Source organism: Myodes glareolus, chromosome 6 (assembly GCF_982192425.1).
Source record: "Myodes glareolus chromosome 6, mMyoGla1.1, whole genome shotgun sequence".
Classification (NCBI taxonomy): Eukaryota; Metazoa; Chordata; class Mammalia; order Rodentia; family Cricetidae; genus Myodes; species Myodes glareolus.
In genome coordinates, this window is record NC_142031.1 from 69557175 (window position 1) to 69577718 (window position 20544).

At 41.2% G+C, this 20544-nt stretch overlaps 2 protein-coding genes across 2 annotated transcripts in view; one reads left to right on the forward strand and one right to left on the reverse strand.

The window, feature by feature from the left end:
* Positions 1-20544, forward strand: part of Herc3 (HECT and RLD domain containing E3 ubiquitin protein ligase 3) — a 101748-nt gene that overhangs the window by 70145 nt on the left and 11059 nt on the right. Inside the window, exons 21-22 of the mRNA XM_048439637.3 lie at positions 2715-2781; positions 3237-3319. Of these exons, the coding sequence (XP_048295594.2) occupies positions 2715-2781; positions 3237-3319 (150 nt within the window). The remainder of the gene's footprint in view (positions 1-2714; positions 2782-3236; positions 3320-20544) is intronic.
* On the reverse strand, positions 13968-15826 carry Nap1l5 (nucleosome assembly protein 1 like 5). The gene is made up of 2 exons (XM_048439641.3): positions 15197-15826; positions 13968-14962 (listed from the first exon to the last, which is right to left on the reverse strand). Exon 1 carries the CDS (start codon positions 15675-15677, stop codon positions 15213-15215), a length of 465 nt encoding a protein of 154 aa, XP_048295598.1. The 5' UTR covers positions 15678-15826; the 3' UTR covers positions 13968-14962; positions 15197-15212.

Genomic DNA, 20544 nt, shown 5'->3' on the forward strand with positions numbered 1-20544 from the left:
GAATCTGGCCCAGGTTAGTCCCTGCCACCAGCAGACTGTCTCCCATCATCATCCCTTAACTACTCAGATTGACTGTGTCCCTTTGAGAGCTTCCAGCATCTCGCGTGCGAGGACAGCTTCTTCATTCTGTCATGTACTAAATTTACGCCATTTATACAGTGATGGTTTTCATATGCCGGCACTGCCCCAAACATCCCATATTTCTAGATAGTCATCTTTTGGGGTTTCTTCTCTGTAGTCATGAACTCTGACATCTACTGAGCAGCCCTTAGTCCATGAAATAGTCCCCAGGACTTGATTTTAGTCTAGGAAGCAGACTAATGAAGATTCTCCAACACCTGATTCTTCCAGCTTCAGTGACTTCATCCATTCTGTCTTGCCACTCCTCCCTGGATAAATCTTGATAGAATCCTAGGGCTGGATTCTCTGAAGAAAACATGTGAAGTAGTCTAGTTATAAGAATATATTCTACGGGGGGCTGGGGTACGATGATTGTTTATATAAATACTGCCTTGGGGTTTCTATTGCTGTGAGGAGACACCATAACTGTGGCAACTATTAGAAAGAAAAATATTTAAATGGGGTGATTTACATTTTCATCATGGTGGGACATGTCGGTATGCAGGCAGATGTGGTGCTGGGGAGGTAGCTGAGAGTTCTACATCATGCACAGGCCTCAGGAAGTGCTCTGTCTCACTGCGCATTGCTTGAGTAGATATGAGACCACAAAACCCATCCCACAGTGACACACTTCCTCCAGCAAGGCCACACCTCCTAATAGTGCTACTTTCTTTGGGGACCTTTTTTTTTCTCCCCAAATCACTGCAAATGCATTCTGAAGACTATGTTTCTCCAGTATGAGAGATAATAAAATATCATGCTGTACAGAATCCTAAACACCATGATGCTGAATAGCCAAATTTGAGAAGATCAAAATCCCCGAAGTCTAAAATTCTGAAAACCTCAGTCTCCAGAGATTAAAACTAGAAAGGGTCAGAAAGATGGACTCTGGAGAAGGGCTGGAACTTTCTTGATCATATGTGGTGTGGGCACCTTGTCGTAGGCACAGTAAGGACCCAGAGAACTGTGTCAGAGGCCATTCCCATAGGCTAGTGTGAGTTTGAGTGGATCTTTTCATTGCTTCCAATACTGAACATATACATTGCTGGAAAACTTCCAAAGCTTTTTTTGTTTGGTTGGTTCTGTTTGTTTTTAATGTTACTGAACTTTTGCAAATTTGACACAGTAAGAGTCTGTTACAGTACCCTTGGCTTTGTACAAGTGCATAAAAATGTTGAAACTCGCTCAGCAGGAAAGATCTTTCCTTGTTATACATCTGCATTTATAAAAGATAACATTTCTCAGGATCTTAGTTCTTTGGGTGACTGTGTATGTGGTGACCTACTGTAATGTTAAATCATCTTTCCAAAGGATTTGGGCTGTTGATCACTTTATTTCAGACAGTTGCATGTGTAAAACTGCCGCTCACACCTACCAAGCAGTATTATTTTGTTTATCTGATTATCTTTCTGATGTATTCATTTGTGAATATTGTTTGTGTGGATATTACCTGTTGTGTCTTTGCAGCTGTGATTTTTGTATTGCTTTTATGCTTCTGAAAATTTCTATATTATTTGCCTGTTTTGTGTTTTGGAGTGATTTCATAAGTTATCAACATATATAAGTTTCAATACACATTTGTGTTGTTATGTTTTCCAAATTTTCCTTTAAAAGTGGAAATAACTTTAACAGGCTTTTCTGGTTTGTTTGGGGGCAATATTTTGTTCTTTCTCATTTTTAAGAATGGGTGTTGAACCAGGAACTTTTGTATGCTTAGTGGGTAAGCTATACCCCTCTCTCCAGAAAATATTTAAATTAGCTTGTTTAGAATTGTATTTGAGATTTTGGACTTTGGGAATTTTAGACATTAGGGATTCTGATATTTGTGGATTTTCATATTTGGAATTGTGATTTTGGGGATTAGGTTGTAGCCAGATAGCTAAGGTGACTGTGTTAATGACTTTTCTATTGTGATATAAAGCCATGAAGAATTTATTTGGGCTTATAGTTTGAGAGGGCTAATTGTCCATTGTGGCAGGGAAGCATAGCAGCAGACAGCAGGACCAACAGAGAGCTCACTTCTCAAATCCCAACCAGTAACCAGAGAGAGCACACGGGGGAATGAGAGTGGTTTTGAAACTTCAGAGCTTTTCCCCAGTAAACTTCCTCTAGCAAGGCCACACCTTCTGAACCTCCCAAGACAGCACCACCAAGTGGGGACCAGGTATTAAACACGTGAGCCCCCGGAGGCCAGTCTCATTTACACTACAGTGACTTTGTGGCCTTTTTATTTTAATGGCAGAAGGATTATTTTACTAATATATATGGATAAAACCAGACTATGGAGTCCTTACAGTTCCATGTTCTCATGTCCGTATGTATATATACTGACAGTGCTAAGGGGGAGCAGACACAAGCCCATCAAATGTAAATCCATGTTAATTTCATCTTCAGTTGAGAAATATGTGTCAGCAAGGAAGGGAGTTCACACACGTGCTGCCTTAATTCTCTAAGGTTTAGGTGCATGGCTTTCTGTTCTCTGGATTTATATTCTCTAGACTTTATTTTTCTTGGCCAAGACTCTGGACATAATTGAAGTAGAAACACCATTGCAACATTTTTGATTTCCTCTTTTCCTATTCTTCTGTGACTAGGAGTCTTCAGGAGCTTCTAGATTACCCGGGTGAAGATGTTGAGGAGACGTTCTGCCTCAACTTCACGGTACGCATTCCTGTATTTGTGATGGTGACTGTTCTTCATGGTAACTGTGAGTCGTAATTAACAGTAGATTTCCTACCGACAGCAGCATCCGAGACTTAAGTCAAGCATTTTAGTCATCGTATCCTGAATTTGGTAAATGTGTTGCAAAGAGGAGCCTGTGTTCTTCTGTACACTTAGGAACACTGCCGAAGCATTAGTCCTCTGTGCTGCTGACATTCCAAGCTACGGCTTTCTACAGTCCATGTCACTTTCTCCTTGATTCATTTCCATGACTTAAAATGTTTTTGAGGTGTTGGTGTTTTCTGATTCAGATTTTTATTCTATTCCCCTCCCCACTTCCTGTAAATGTAGTCATTAAATTAGATTTACTCCTAGTTCCCCTGAGTCACTTGGGTTCTAGAAAGGAACATTAGCTAAGAGAAATGAAAACACATCTTTTTCTGTGTTCCACAAAGGTGTGCCGAGAAAGCTACGGGGTGATTCAACAGAAGAAGCTGATCCCTGGGGGAGACCGAGTGGCCGTGTGTAAGGACAACAGGTTAGTCCTGACCTTGGGCTGCTGGATGGAGATTTGGCTATTGTATTTTCTTGATGTTTGGATGTTTTCGTCTGGGATTGAAATAATATTGTAATCTCTCTGTGGAGGAGGTGAGGGCCATAGAACAAGAACTTGAAGGCTGCAGAGAATTTTGAAGAGAGTGAGATGGATGTAATGAGTTCCTCTCTGTCCCGTTCACCAGCTCCCAAATAACCACATGGAGACTGTTTATTAAGTATGAAAACTTGGCCTAGCTTAGGGTTTTCTAGTCTATGTAGTCTATCTAAAATAAATCTGTTTGACCTTGAAAACATATCTAACATGGCTATAAATTTGTTTGTTATAGATGACTAACCAACTTTTATTATCCTAAATTTGTAATAATATCCTAGTTTGTAATAATAACATTTAAGGACTAGCCTTTGCCTCCCGCCTAGCTATTGGCCTTTTAGTTTTCATGAAACCAATCACAATAACACAATAACACAATAACACAATAACACATCTTTACACAGTGTAAAGGAACATTCCACAGCACATGGATTCAGTGAGTAGCTATTTAGCTACAGATTTGCGTCTTTCTAACTTAGACCCTAAGTCAGTAAGTCACATGTCTTTCATGTCTCAATTGTAAACCAAAGATGACAGAAATTGCCCTGCCTGACTCTTCGCATAGTCGTGGGAATGCAGTAATATGTAGGGAGGTATTTTGGAGTAAAATAAATGGGAAGCACAGGTTTATCCTATCTAGCAGTATGTCTGGTGCCAAAATGGTTTGAAAACATGTGTTGAATAAATAAATGGTGTCAGTGTGTGCATGTAGAAGAAGCTGACCCAGAGCCTTCCCTGCTACACTTTCACGACTAATTATTTCTCACCTCTAAAAGTTGTCAGGATTTCCACCTCCCAGGGAAAAGGCAATTAACTCCATTGTTGACAGTAGAGCTTCCATGCTCGCTAATCCAGCTCAGTTCTGCTCTGCACTGTAGTGATAATCAGACTTCTTATCACTAGCACTGCAAATTACCTGTGAAAAAATAGCAGAGTAAAGATTGTAGGCTCTCAGCTGAACTGAGCTGGTGGAGCGTTGAGGTAGCATGGCATGGTATTACCATGGTAGCCAGGCATGCTGAGAGGCCGTGTAGTAGTACTTTCTGGTATTACCATGGTAGCCAGGCATGCCGAGAGGCCGTGTAGTAGTACTTTCTGGTATTACCATGGTAGCCAGGCATGCCGAGAGGCCGTGTAGTAGTACTTTCTGGTATTACCATGGTAGCCAGGCATGCCGAGAGGCCGTGTAGTACTTTCTGGTTGGGACTGCCAGCCTGCAATAATGACACAGAGACTTGTTACTAATTACAAAAGCTTGACCTGTCGCCTATCCTTGTTTCCAACTAGCTCTTATACCTAACTCATATTTTTTAAATCTATGTTCTGTCACGCGACTTTTTAACCTTTCTTCAGTACCTTACGCCTGACTTTTTTAGAGTCTTATTGGTGTCTCTTGCGTGCCTAGATTCATCCTGAGGTTTTCTCTCTTCTTGGAAGTCCCACTTATTCTCAACTGCCTATCTGTTGGCTACTCAGCTCTTTATTAAACCAATTACAGTGGCAAATCTTCACACAGTGTAAGCAAATATTTTGCAGCAAGGCAGGAAAAAGCCAGGAGCACGATTCATCCTTCAGTGATAAACCCTATTGGCCTATTTCCTCTGTTAGAGCCAACTCCTCGTATCCCAGTTAATACGAACTCTTTAGTGGGTTAACCTACTGATAAAGGTGGTACTAGTTGTGACCCTATCTCTTCTTAACAATTCCACAATCTGGGAACTGAGCTTCAACACATGCACCTCCTGAAGGGCCAATTCATATTGAGACATCTCTATCTGAAGACAGTATCAGAACTTTCTTGGGGCTTAATTCTCAGTGCTAACACATTGCACCCTCACCCCAGTCTCAGGTTACTTTACCCGTGGTTCCGACTAACTAACCTGTAAATTGGGTTTCCTGCATGCGCTCCCCCATGCTGATTAATTTGATTGAATGGGTCAAAGAACTAAGAGAAATGCGCACTTATAGTGGGATATAGATGAAGAGCTGCGTAAGGGAAGAGAGCTTTTGTGCCTTCTCTGGGTCACCTTCCAGTAACTGCTTCTAACTGATGTCTGGTCGGGTTTATAGACACTTCCTTAGTGTGTCTAATGCTAGTAGCGTATGTGTGGAAACAACAGGGCTTGTATTCTTCTCAACCTGTTTTGCACTTTTAGTGTGGATCAGATTTCCTTCTGAAGTGGGTGTCTTCTTATCTATTATCAGCCAAGGTAGGTCTCTGTAAGGCAGGGACTCTAACTGGGGATCTGTGGATCAAACAAAATGATGCACACACATTTCAGACTATCACAATAGTGGCTTAGTATATATAAGGTGAGATCTGTGATTCTGGTTTAAAGATTTAGCTGAACTTTTGGAATGGATCTCAGTCCTTGAGTTATCTTGTTAGAGGAAGGTAAATATTAGGTTTGTTTACTTTTGCATTGAACTATGAAAATCAGCACAGGCGTTCATTCACTTTGCAGACCTTGAGTGTTTACTGTGTGCCAGGCATGTTGCAGACATGGGAGATGATGACTGCTGTCTACCCTTCTTTCTGTGGGTTGGGAATGTACACACATATGTAACCGATTATGGTACCTGTTATGTGAATTATTTATCACATATCATGGAACTAGGGGAGAAGCAACAGGCTTTTTATAAGACATTTAAGAACGTAGATGTGGGGCACATTTTAGGCAGAGTGAGTATGTGAGTTAGAATATTCAGAGTTGATAGATAATATTGTCAGGGATTTGTTAGTGGGCCAGGACATGGTGGGTGCAAGAATTTTAGAGTTAAGATTATTAAAGCCTTGAGTAGGGTTTGCATTGAATGATAATCTCAGTTTTAGAAAAATAACTTATGGAAATAGACAATGTGCACAGAGACCTGAGAGGAGGCTGTCAAATTAGCTCTGGTAAAGAGTGGCAAGGGTCAGCATGGAAGCTGTAGAAATAACAAGTTGGTTGTGTGTGGGTGACACAGTCAACAGGTGTCTGATTCTGTTGGAGCAAGGCTTTAATTGGTGACCCGTCACGGTTTCTAATCTGGGTAGCTGTATAATAGGTAACAGACTATAAATAAAGCTGGTTCATTGAGGGAAGTTCTGTTACTTTAATTATCTATTACTTTGACTATCTGATAACACCCAGGCAGTTACTTCAAGCAGGAAATTTATGTGAGTCTCAGGAAAGAAGTCTCAATAGAAGTCTTTCCTTTGTTTGTGCATGCCAGCCTCAGTCACCAGTGAGTCTGAAGTCACTTGAGTGGTAAATGGGTAGAAATGCTAAAACAAGAATAGAGGAAGCATGCATTCTTTGGTGGAGCTGTTAGAATGCAATGCCAGTCATTGAGGGGAGAATCTGAGCATTGCTGCTGCCCACATTGGCTAGCAGTAGAGCTTGTTTGGAAGAGCAAGGCAGGTGGGCAGATGTGAAAACACTTGTCCCACAGGGGGAAAGCTGTGTGTGAGGGAACAGGACACAGGGAAGCGAGGCTTCAATTAGGCTCTGAATAAAACTGTAGAGTCACAAGATTGTATTTGTAAGTGCGTGCACACACAGACACACACACCACATAACTCACCCCAAAGGGATTAAGAGATACTTTATTCGAGAGCCAAATTTGAATGCTAGGTTCTTCCAGGTTCTGTGTTCCCCCATGGAGGCAGTTTCTTGTAGTTGCACAGCAGAGGAACAGGAGTGTGATAAATCAAGTCAATTTTAAAACATAATGGTGGGAACATTAGGCTCTGGACTACAACACTGCAGCCTTTCCATGTCACAACAGTTCTGAGAGTCACCACTTCATTCCAGAATTCTCGTTTACGTTAAGAAACCTGGAGAATTCTGATTTCTACACTAACTTACTCTGGACTTTAGTTCACTAATAATTATGAAACTGCAGTCAGAGAACCTGTAAACTTCCAAGTGATCTACCTTTGTTTCCTTACATAAGCAGAGTTCCACTAGCCGAGAACCAAGTGTTCAAGCGTGTTTTTCTATGGGAGCCATGCTCATTCAAACCACCATCCTTGTCTCTGGAACTCTAGTCTTTCCTTGGGTGATTCTGAAATCATTGACAATCTTTATTGAATAAGGGACCAAATAGCTCACTCTTAGGATATTTTTCCTGTGTAAAAACAAGCTTATTGTCTATGACAAGTTTATAAAACAAGTATTGGTTACAATTTGGTTACAGCTATTCCTCTTTCTTCCTCCTTTTGGTCATGGCATTGTAACAGATGCATGTGCAAATGTCGGTACGTATTGACCCATGATGACATTTTGGTCAGTGAGAAACCATATTTGCTGATATGATCCCTTAAGATTCTAATGGAACAGAATAACTTTTATCACCTAGTGATATCATAGTCTCATAATGTCACAATGTGACTCCATCTTCACACGCTGATGGCTTCAGCCGGTTTTATGCAGGAACGACACCTACAGAACATAATGCGTGGCAGTAAACAAATTATTGCTGCTTCGTGTATTTTTCATGCTGTACTTTGTGAATGTTACTGACAAACAAAAAACAAAAATTCTCGCAGAGCTCTCACCTCAAAGGGAGTAAGAGGGAGTTCATAACAGAGCCAAATGGGCATGGGCAGCATGGAGCTCAGCTACCCCAGGTTCCATGGGCCAGCAAGGCAGTTTAAAAATAAGTTGGTGGAAACCTCGGAGGCAGGTTGCAGCAAGATGGGGGACTCTTCCCTGATGCTGTCTGCTAAGTTAATCCTCTCCAAAGGATTTTATCAGTTAATCACAGGATGGTAGGCCCAACATTCTGTTAATCACAGAATGGCGTAAGGGGTTAAGTCTAGCCCGAGATAAGGTATAGTCAGGCTCTGGACATAAAATATTCTAACCTCTCCGCATCACTGCTGTTCAAATCAGGGAGTCAGATTTTGTAGACAGAGCTACTCTCTGGGAATTCTCATTCTCTGTCAGCCTGGCAGCCACCTCAGTCATCGGGTGTGTGTCTGTCCAGTCTGTGTAAGGACATACTTTGAAGCTCACACGTGATGAAATAACGTATGAGTGTTCCATCAAGGCATCCCCAAGGTGCATGGCTAGATAGTCCTTAGTTTTTCCGAAGATGTCTTAACTTTTGTATTAACTTGGTTTCAGACAAGAAAATTGTGTGTGTGTGTGTGTGCGTGTGTGTGTGTGTGTGTGTTGGAAATTAGCACTGGAGTACACAAGAAGCCTGGAAAGTGCATTGAAATATTGAAATATCTCGTGTTCCAGTGAGTCTTAAAAGTGCCCTGTATGTTTTGTGCACTTGAAGGGGAAAAGCGATCCAGCTCAGGGCAGGCAGTTTTGCAATATAGGCTGTAGTTGAGGCAGTTTTAGGCACTTACAAATTCTTCTTTTATTGTTATTAAATTACTTCTCTCACACTTTCCTTATTTAGCAGACATTTCTCTGAATCAACAATTTAATTGAGTCAACAGTTGCAAGATAAACTGTGTGGGAATACTGAAATATAACTGTTTATTTAGGGAGACAATCTGTTCTCACACGCCGCTGTAATGAGGCTAGGGAAGACTAAATTGCCGTGGTTTAATCTGAAGGCAGAGAGGTAATCTTAAACACATATCGCTGGGGGACAGGTCTGTTACAGACCTAGGTGCTAGCGCATTGACACTTGGGTACTGGGAAATGGAGAAGAGGTCACACATACATGAGAATGCCTTTTGTAGAGTGATAGATAAACCTGGTTGTTACTTCAGGGAAAGAGGAGTGGGGCGTTGCTGGGGAAGCATCACTTGTACAGCTTACATGGCTTAGGTAGGGGATTAGATTGTACAACTTACGAAGTTAGAGAAGCTAGCTTCCTCTTTGCAGGTGATGAGAGCCACTGCTGTCTTGTTAGCAGAGCAGCTGTGTTCCAGAAGCGGGTCCAGCACACAGTATTTACTTTGCCTTACCTTCGGCACTGTTTATTTCTCTTGCTGGCACATGGGTCCTAATGAGTGTTGCTGGACCCAGTGCTTCTCAAGGTCAATGATCACTTGCCCTTTGAGGAGAGCTTGTGTTTGTTTAGAAGGCATGCCTGTTCTCTCGCCTCTTTTCGGTTGCTGGCCTCGCTTTGTCATCGGCGCAGCTCTTACAGAATGTCTAGTGGGACTAAAAAGATAGTCTCATAATGTAGGTTACTTAAGTGACTCCTAAAGTTGCAGGAGTTTCACACTAACAGTGAGCAAGCAGTCCGTTCCAGAGCAAACCTGCCTGGCAGTCCTCTAACCCAGTTCATTTCTTTCACTGTTCCACGGGCAGTACAGGTATATCCCACGGGCTGAGGACTCAAGTTTCAAGACTCCCCTGGCCCCTGTCTGGTGCCACTTGTGAGCCACAGGTTGTTTTTGCTTGGTTGGCTCACAGATTTCGGGCAAACCTCATTACCTGTACCAATTCATTGTAAAAGACATTACACAGGGTGCACATGAGAGAGTGTCTCAGATGAGGTACGGGAGAGGTCAGGTATGGAAGAAGCATGTGCCCCTCGGGATGCATCTCTTTCTAGGAACTCCCACATGTTCAATTGTCCAGGAGCTATCCAAACCTTATCCTTTTGGGGTTTAATGGAGTGTTCATTTTATAGGCATGGACGCCTAGCCAACTGGATAAGAGTGTACAGTCTTAAGCTAGCATACTGAGTGGGGATACCCAATTGTCGCTTGTTCAGGCTTTTCCTGGACTCTGTCTGTAGAATTTCTTTCTCTCAAGCAGTGATTATTAGCCACCCTAATGCTGCAACCCTCCTGGTATGGTGACTCCCAACCATAAATTATGTTCGTTGCTACTTCATAACTGTTATTTTGCTACTGTTATGAATTGTAATGCAAATATCTATGTTTTTCAATGGTCTTAGGAGACCCTTGTGAAAGGGGCATTAGACTTCTCTGTTCCATTGTAAAGGGCAGAACCCCATTGAAATGGAGTTCCTGTGACCTATTATGGAACAAATAATTACAGGTCAAAGAATTACAGGTTATCGTTGATTTTCTTTTGGTGTTGGGATTGAAATTTTGGGTATTTGCTGTCACGACTGCTTTGAATGAAAGAATCAGAGGACTGCAGATCCCATTTGGATGCGTTCCATGCATTCAAGGACAAGAAATGCTGTCAACCGAGTCTCTCTGTAGTAGTAGTCAGATCTGGATTGCGCTGCTCTGCTTCCCTCCTTGGAATTGAGGACTTTTTATATTCCATAGCATGTTATTACCACTGATGTAAAAATGACCTTAAATTGATGCAGTTAAATTCCAGTTTTGTTCAAAAGGGCATGTAAATCCTTAGAGAGAACTCAAGAGTGGAGCTGTAGCTCTAGATGGCTTCTGTTGACCCCTCACGAACACTGGTGAGGGGTGCAGTCTTCGAGGTGCACATTTTACTTGCACTGGATTTTTACAGGGACAAAACGATGAAGAAAACACTAGCCACGCTCCTGGAGTGTTTACCATGTGTCAGGCACTCTCCTGAGGACTTAACATGTAAACCGTACCACTTTGCAGGTGATGAAATTGAAACCCAGAGAATTATATTATTTGGCCCAGCTATGCAGCTAGAAGAAAAGGACTTGATTGAATGATGTGCACCCTGCCTCTGAGAGCCTACAGCGGCGCTCAAGGGTTCCTGTCTTGTTCCCCAGGGGGAGCAAGGGACTGAGAGTTTACTGCTTCTCCTTTCAGGCAGACCGTATAATTTTCTAAAAAAGAAAGCTGGCATAGTTAAAAGCATACTGTAAATGTATAGAATTGTGTCTGGATTTTGAACCAGGGAATACATCAAAGCTTCATGAGTAGAGCGTAGTGGTTCAGCCTTTGATCCCAGGACTCTGGAGGTAGAGTCAAGCAGATCTCTATATGAGTTTGAGGCCAGCCTATGGAGTGAGATCCAAGGTAGACCAGAGCTATATACTGAGGCCCTGCCTGGAAAAAACAAACAAACAAACAAGCAAAAAATACAACAACAAAACCCCTCATGGCTACCTGTAATACTGTGTACTCTGCTGTGTAAGTGTGTGTTTTCTTTGGGGATTTGGTTGGCTTATATGTTCTTTTTGTATCACCCTTTCTGTATTCTTTCAGCCTTCCCTCACTTTGTTAAAAGTGTCTCAAATACATTTTGTGTAAAAAGGGATTATTTTTTGTCTTTACAGTTGCTTTTTAGTGACAAAATTCCAAGGATAAAATCTTAAAGTCTGACATTTTGAATCTGTTAACAGATGATTTGGCTGGATTGATTTTATTAACAAATTGTACTAGGTTATTCATCTTTGTTTGTGTATGAAAATACCTTTGTCACTTAGTCCTCACAGTATCACTAAATTACTTGCATTTCTTTCACATGTAGAGTATTTTAAAGATTCTACACAGCACTGATCCATTTTAATGCTGCGGAAACTTCTAAAATACCTTTGAAAATATGATTTTGAGGCAGTTTTTGCACAGTATTGTGAATATCTGAAATTGCTGCTATTAAAATGTCTTGTTTTATGTAAGTTCCAGCTGAATAAAGACATTTTGTTTACATGTATGTGCAGTGATGAAGTGCCTGTGTGTGCATGTATGTGGACCTTCAGACAGGCAGAGCTGCAGCCCCGAGCATACACTGTGAGCCTTGAAGTGCTGCAGACTTCTGCGTCACACTCTGGAGAGCAGGCACTGAATGTACAATGAGTGCTGCTGGTTACTTTGTGCTTTGCCGAGTTTGGCCTCTCAGGGGTTAACATGGTTTACCGCAAAGCAGTATTTTCCTTGCCCAGGGAAGATGGTGTCCCGCCGACATTACAGTGCAGCTGTGACGCACCATCAAATAGGCAGTTCAGGAGACACACGTTTGGGACCAGCTCAGTGCGGAGATGAAATTGACATCCATCCTAAACATCCCCGAATTCTTTAAAAGAGGAGCCAGCAGTGGTATGGTGCTGTAACTAGCCAGAAGAAAACTGGTCATATATTTAATATAAAATAATGCCTGCTGGCCAGAGCACGCAGCCTTGCCAGAGTCCTGCTTCACCTAGTGCTGGGCATAGAAACACGTCTTCCTCCCTAATATTTCTTCCTTTTTAAAATAATCAGCTCAGGTTCTTTGTGAATATCTCTAAAAGTACTAATTATCTCTGAAAGCACTAATTTTCATATGATTTGTCAAACTATTAAAACCATTAACCTTTGGCTGCGTGGATCTGTTGTAGATAAAATTCACAGTTCTTGACTGCATTTAGAATGAGTTATATACTCAAACCTTGATTGTTTTCTAATTTTTGTCTTGTCATGTTTGTTTATTTATTTTGGCTGTATGTGTCCTAATCTTAGCCTTTCTGTATCTAGTAATTGATAAATATTTTGTGTATTTTCTCATTAAAAATGTTTCCTTGAGTCTATCAAAGTCTGATTTGCTTCTAAATTATTGAAGGTAGCCTCAGCTTTTCTTATAGGTAAACAATATAGAAATTGTGTTAAATTCCAAATCCCACTTGGGCTTTGAATTGAATTTTGATAAATTATAAGTTAATTTTAGAAGAATTAATTTTTTGTGATTAAGTCGGAAGCTTATTTTTTGTGAAATCTCCCCCTTTTAACATACATTATATACATTTTTAAATTTTAGGCTAGCTTATATTTATTTATGTATATATTATTTCTAGTGTAAAAGAAATCTTATATATTTTAATGCCTTGAATTAATTATTGACTTTATATCTGACAACCAATCAATTTATCAAACTTGTATCTAATGATTTTCCGTTCCTTCTCTTGGGTTTTTTTTGTATAAATAATCATATACCTTTAAAATAAATTTCCCAGTGATTAGACACTTTATTTATTATTTAGTTATTTTTTTAATTTTTACTAGACCTGAAGAAATATTAAATGGCAGTCCCTCCATTTCTGAAGATGTTGACTTTAATTACCTTTTTTCTTCAAATAATCATATGATTATGATGATCATAATGTATGTAACATCCTCCTTCATTTGGGTTGATCACACCATAGGAAGATTGCACAACCTTAGAGTTGTTCGTACTCAGCTATTGTCATTAGCAACAGGTTAGTATCGCCCTCCATTTCCAACGTCGTCATCAGATTTTGCTGCAGTGTGATTAACCCTTGCAGCAAATGGAAGAGAATGGCGTCTGATGTGTGTGTGTGTGTGGGGGGGTGCATTCATAATGCGTCATTAAAGTCTTACCTTTTCTGAGAGGAAATTATAACCAGATTTTATGTGAAGGAAACCAAAACAGGATAGTTTTTGAATGTCCTGTATTTCTTATTTAAAAAGCACATTTTTTTATTGATAATAAGGAATCACCAAGGTAGGGATGATTAAAGCTACCATTTTCTTTTGCGTAGCAGGAGAGGAAGAGAGTGGGATTTTCTATCAGGGTCTTTTGTCTTTATTATAATAATAATAGCTGGGAATTACTCTTGGGTGTCAGACACTGCTGTTATGTGCTGTGTGTAGAATAACTCCTTTTATTTCCATAATACCTGTGAGGAAGGGGCCGTTACCACCCACTTTTATAGATGAGAACACAGGCAGTCAGAATAACAAGTCTTTTTATTTTTTGAAAATACTGTTTTGTTAACACCACAGTGGTAAACAACTTTATGATTGTACTCTTTACAGAACATTGATTCACAGATAATTCAAAACCCACAAAGAAGCTAAAGGCCTTTACATTAAATGTCCTTCCCCAGAAGTCCTTCCTATATGTCATTCTTCCTTAAGCAATAAAAGTGATTATGCACCATTTAATAAGTCACATTTACATAGCAAAATAATGAAGGCACAGCTAATACAAGCAAACTTAAACCCTTTCTATTTCTGAGCTGGGGGTGGGGTTACACACTTGGATTGATTCTTCAAGTATATATTTTTCCAAACATTAGCTTCATTGAGGGGTTCTGATGGGTTTCACAGCTACTTGCTAAAAGCTACAAGACAAAAAGACTTCACAAAGGTCAAACTACGCAACACTGGATACACATGCTTTACAGAATTGCTACATTCTACATCTCTTCAAGTAAATTATATTTCTAAAATGCTATCGGGTGATTTAATACTTAAAACATTTTGGGGTAATTTTTACGATTTCATAAACAAACACTACCAAGAAAACAGAAAACATGAGACCATAACAAATGAACACGTGTTGACAATATTATACATGTAATACACCCTCTGTTTTGGAACCATGTTCTTTCTGTAAATTCAGATATTCAAAACATTTTTCATAACTTTAAATTCCAGTTTCCCTAGCCAGTAGTGTCATGCTGTCCAGGCTTCCTCCATGCCACGTCTCCTCCAGAGTGTAAAGCTGATGTCTGGGTTTGCAAACGCAAAAGTCTTAAAGATGACGTCTTTCATGGTTTCCTTCTCCTCGGCGCTGAGAAATGTAAAGAAACTGAAGAAATTAAGCATGGAGAAGAGTTCAGTCTTAGCTTGGGTGTTCAGGTGCGGTGTGATGAATGGATTTCAACGTGTGACGCACTTCACATTTAACTGACCGTCTTTCATCAGTCTCAAGTCCAGTTCTCACAGAAGAGAAGGGAGAAAAAAAATAAGCTTAATTAGCCTTTTCTTAAAAACGTCTTTTGGCATCTGTTTTACACAAATAAAAGTCAGATTAGAAACGGGCTAGCCAAAATCTACACTTGATTCAATTTAAATTTAGGAATGTCAGAATAGATTCACATGTATTTTGGGCAAAACCTGAGCCTTTTAAAGTCTGCCGACATCGGAAATAAAAGGGGCAGGGGATTTATCACCTGTCAGCTGCTGTGTTCACTTCTTGCCGGTGTCGGGACCCCCAGTTGCGCCAGCTGCCTCTTCTTCGTCCTCCTCCTCCTCATCCTCTTCTTCCTCGTCGTCGTCATCATCTTCCTCCAGGGTCCACGCGCAGCCCTCCATCTCTCCGGTGAGCTCCTGGATCTTGGCAAGCAGGGGCTTGTAGATGTCGTTGTACTTCTTCTCCAGAGCCTGGAATTCCTTGTCAAATTTGGCCTCGATCTTATCGCAGCGCTTCTGCAGCTTTTTGAGCGCCAGGACCCGGCACTTGACGGAATTGGGCAGGCTCTCGATAAAGTCGTTCTTGGGCTTGGGCGCATTCTCCGCGGGAGCCTGAGGCTCCTCGGCCGCGGGCGCAGCGGCACTGTCGCCGGTTGCCGCATCCTCGCCACCCTGGGCGCCCTCCATTACCTCGTCTTCGGCGCGGCTCTCAGCGGGTCCCTGCTTCTCGGGGTCGGCCATGGCTAGCGCTCGGCTCGGCTGGGCTGGTTTGCCGCAGTGGTCTGGTGATTGCGCAGTCTGCGACAGAGCTGGTCCAGAGAGGTCCTGCAGCTGTGACTGCGGCTGGTCCAGAGTGAGTCTAAGGATGCGGCAAACGCTGACGGCTGTGGTGACGTCCGCGCTGCCGCTTCGCGGCTCGCGGCAAGTGAATGGCTGCTCACTATCAGCTGATGGTTGTGCGCACATACTGCACCAGATTGTTGCTATGCTGCTATCTCCGAGGTCTTCAAAACCACTTAGGTACCCAGCCCCCAACTTCCGCTCCCACCCCTGCAGGGCTGGCTGGAACCAGCTCGAGGCTGAGACTGTATTTTTCCATACCTGTTTGTATAGCCCCAGCCTGCTTACTGTGTTCCCCCTTCTCCCATCTCAGCCCTTTGAATCCGCAAAACACCTGTGAACCCCTGTCGGAAGTGCGCCATAGCTGATGCTGGTCAGCCTTGGTTATGGGTACCTTCTTTTCTGAATCTTGATTGCGTCTTAAATTTACTTTCAGAGAACAGAAATACGGGAGAACCATTTTCCTACCACTCCTTTGCAGACCTGCGTATCTGCGTGTATCTTCGCAGGCCATCTTGGACTCCTAGGGCCCCCAGCCAGCCAGCCCTGTTGAACCTAGTTACATATATCCTGGTTGCAAATTGTCACGGTAGGGACTTTGGAATTAGTTCTAGAAGTGTTTGTGTAGGAAATCTCAGCGCCGTAAGCATCCTGGTGATGTTACCGAAGGGTTCACACAGGTGCCTATGAAAAGGAATGAAGAGAGGGTGAAGAGAAGAAAAGCAAAACCCTTGGGAGTGTCCAACCTTGTGAGTTTATGAAAAGACGCCATTTCATCCACATGTGTAGGGCCTAATTCGTCATTATTTTGGGAAGCTTGCAGCCTCTGGGTGGCAGGTTAGACATGTCCGTAAGGGCCAGGGAATAGAGATGCTTTTCATTCATCTTGAAAAGCATGTGCTTGGCCCTTCTCTTTCTTTCGGACCTACAGATGCACACGTAACCGTTTGCCACCAAACACTTCACAGTTAACCATCTGCTCTTTGAATCTGCTTGTAATTTGCATGTGAGAGCTTTGGAAAAGACCAGAAATATCAAATGCTGCTTTTTTCTGATAATGAAATGATTGGGCACTTTAATTTCTCACCCATACAAGCCTGAAGTGGAGGATTATTTTATTTATTTAGCCAACCCAGGCTAGCTTCTAACACCCTGATTACAGTGACCTTGAACCCTGGGTCCTTCCTACCTCCTTAGAGCTTCTTGAATAAAGGGCAGGGCACAAATTGTAAGTGGTTTCTAGAGGATGCGTTTGTTACTGATTTAGGTTTTTCTTTCTCTGTGTTGGGTCTTGCCAGAGTTTATGCTTATGAATTCTGAAAGGAATTTTTATCTCTTGGTTCTTACGTTTATTAAATTAATTATGTGTAAATCATTTAGTGCTGGTACATAGTAAGGCCTGAATAATTTTTACAAAATTAGTGCATTAATATGCAAAAGATAATTATGCATAATGTCTTTTAAAAGCAAGCATTTTTGTGCCTCTAATCAAAGAAAGTAAATGCTTACAAAATGTGTTTTAATGTACTCGTGAGTCTTTTAGTTTGTTTTACTTCCCTCTCCCTTTTTCTTTTTTTAAATTGCATTTAGGTATTTATGTGCTGATGGAGTAGTTATGTTCTCTGTGGTGTGAATGTGTGTTAGTCCTATTCTTGCTCCATGTATTTTCTGGGGATCTACTGAGGTGGTCAGGCTTAGGAGCCACTGAGGGAGCTGCTGAGCCATCTGTTAAGACTTTTCCTTTTTCACTCAAAAGATCCTAAAACTTAGACTAGGCTATGGGTAAAATTCAGCATTTGGGAAGTGCTTTCACAAGCAAATGCTTTCACGTAAACACCACGATATAGTCACTTGAGTACCCTAAAATACCCTTACAATGCACATGATACATTGATCTGTTTACTGTCTTAATAATTCTGTATTTCTTAAGTTGTCATGAATGAAATCACATGTAGCCTTTCGGAATCTGTCCTTGTCACATGCAAAAGCATTTGATAGTCATCTGTACTGTCATATATATTACTAATTTGTTCCATTATATTGCTGAGAAATATTTCTAATAGTGTTATTTCCAGCTTTAAAAGATACAAATAATACCACTGTGTACATGTCTATAGATTTCTGTATGAATACATCTTTATTTTATATAAATGCCTACCAGTGGAATCACTGGATTATTTGGTATACTTAACTTCATAAATAGCTGCCACACTCTTTCTACATGGCTGTGCACATTTGCTTTCATGTCAGTAACGGATGAAAGTTATAGTGTGTTGTACATGTTCTGCTTTGAGATAGAGTCTTAAATATGTAGGCCAGACTTTGAACTCACTGGCTTCAGCCTCTTGAGTACTGGGATGACAGTGCCCCTAGCACCCTTAGTGATGAGTGATTCTGAATATTTCCCGTTGTGTGTGTTTACCATTCTTTGTGAAATATATATATTAACATTCTTGATTCCTACTTTTTAGTTTTATAATAGAAATCAGAAGATTTAAAATGCTTTGCAATAGACATTAAAATTTGGGGCTGAGTTCATTTTGTTAAATTTTCTTTTGTGGATTAAGCTTTTGGCATAATGCCCGAGAAGTCTTTTCCAATTCTCAGGTCATAAAACCTTTGTCCCTGCACTCTCTTCTATGAATATGATAGTTTAAACTTCTATTTTAGGCTGTGGCACATACTGAATTAACTTTTATGTAGGTCTAAGATTATTTCTTTACTTATTTTTGCTTACAATGTCCTGTTGATTCAGTATCATTTGTTGACTTTAAGGACAGTACTACTTTTCTGCCACATTGCCTTTGTAGATTGGTTGGAAATCAGTTGCATTTATACATGTGGCTGTTTCTGACTTTTTCTTCTGTTGTCTTCATTTACATGTCTGACTTTTCATCAACACTAGACTTCATAATCATAGCTTGATAATAGATCCTTGGGTTCAGATCATGAGCCCTTTAACTTGGTTCCTTTTTCAGAATTGTTTGGCCTGTTTTTTTTTTTAGTTCCTTTGCCTTTTATATAAACTTCAGAATCAGATTGATGTGCTTTTAAAATGACCCTTAATATGATTTAGATTAAGATTTCTAAAAAGTGTTTGCAGTACGTATAAACATGTCTCATTTGGTGGGCTTTATCCACTCTGGTACACAATCAGGGCTACAGTAACGCATAGTGAGGAACAGTATAGATGAGGTGGTGTGTGTTGAACTCTGACCTCTCATGCAGCTTCATACAGGAAATGGAAGGAAGGTAGGGGTGAGCTGGAGGGAGGGGGCAAGTGGAAGGAAGGGGCTCGGTGAATGGTTATGTTCTCCAGTCCATGCTTGGGCCTGGTTTCAATTCCTGCCTTACCTGTGTGTTAATTGTTCCTCTTAGTCTCAGTTTTTAATTCAAAATAATTATGTCAACTTTCAAAGGGTTTTTGTGTGTTTGTTCTTATTGACATATAATTCCGTATTATACAATCTACTCAAAGTTTTCATTGAATTAATGTATATCCTGGAACTTCTTACGGGGATTGGTCATTAGTACGTACCCTGAAACAATTTGAGGATCATTATTTTAAAAGCGTTGATCATGATGGTATTAGAATTGGCATATAAGGATTGGAGTGTATATGTTAATTTGCTAAGATGCTGCAATGAAGTTTAAGAGGCCAGGCAGTTTCAACAGTAGCAGTTGGTTGCTTAATAGTTAAAGAGGCAAAGTCCCCACAGGTCTCGGCAGGGTTTGTTCCTTTTGAGGGCTGTGAGGGAAAGAGAGGTTCTAGGCCTCTGTTTTCCCTTATGCTGGATGCCTTCCCATCTCCTCGTAGCATCTTTCCCATGCGTTATAGATACAGATCTGTCCCTTCTCTAAGGTTCCGTTCTATGTATGGCTCACCCTCATGACCTCAGTTTAACCTGGCCGTTGAGCTGACTAATTCTGATGCCAATGTGACAACATCTGGTATCCGTGATCGTCCGTGCAGCTGGGTACTTCTGGGAGGGGTTTTTCTTGATATGATCATGTGAGGTGGGATGACACACTCTTAATCTGGGTCACACCTTCTAGTGCCAGCCCACGTAAAAGGCCACAGAAGAAGGCGGTGTTGTACTTTTGGCCAGCTTGCGCTCACTCTCTCTGGCACGTTCATCTGTCATGTTCATCTGGCACGTTCACCTGCTTCAGAGGCGTTGTGTTAGAACCTCCTTCAGGATTCCAGTGGAGGCTGATGATCAGTGGCTCTCTAGGGCTCCAGCACCAGATTAGGACTGCAGACTGGACGACTCTCGTTGTTTCCATTTGGAAATAGCCATGGTTTGATTAGTGGGATCACAGCCTGTGAGTAAATCCCCCTTTGACAGATATTCGTTCAGTCTATCAGTTCCGACCCCCTAGAGCAGAGGTTTCCAACCTGTGGATCATGACTCCTGGACAACCTCTATCTCCAGAAAATTTGTATTACGATTCATAACAATAGCAAAATTACAATTATGAGGAGGAAGTGTGTCACTGGGCATAGGCTTTGCCGCCCACAGCATTCCCAGTTAGCTTGGGCACCTCCCCTCCCCTCTCTCCTCCACTTCTGTGTGTGTGTGTGTGTCTCACTCTGTCTGTCTGTCTCCCTCTTTGAATGGTTTCATGAAGTTTGTGATTGTTCTTTTACGTTCTGTGTCCTGGGGTTCATCTAGACATTTTTTGAGAATGTTTTTATAGGACTGATGGAATTGAGGGGAGATTTTCTGACTTGGCTGTTCATATTTGTGCTGTTGCTATGAGACCT

Excerpts from the sequence above, each read along its gene's own strand:
- Nap1l5 (XM_048439641.3), bottom strand. The coding sequence starts at position 15,677 with ATGGCCGACCCCGAGAAGCAGGGACCCGCTGAGAGCCGCGCCGAAGAC.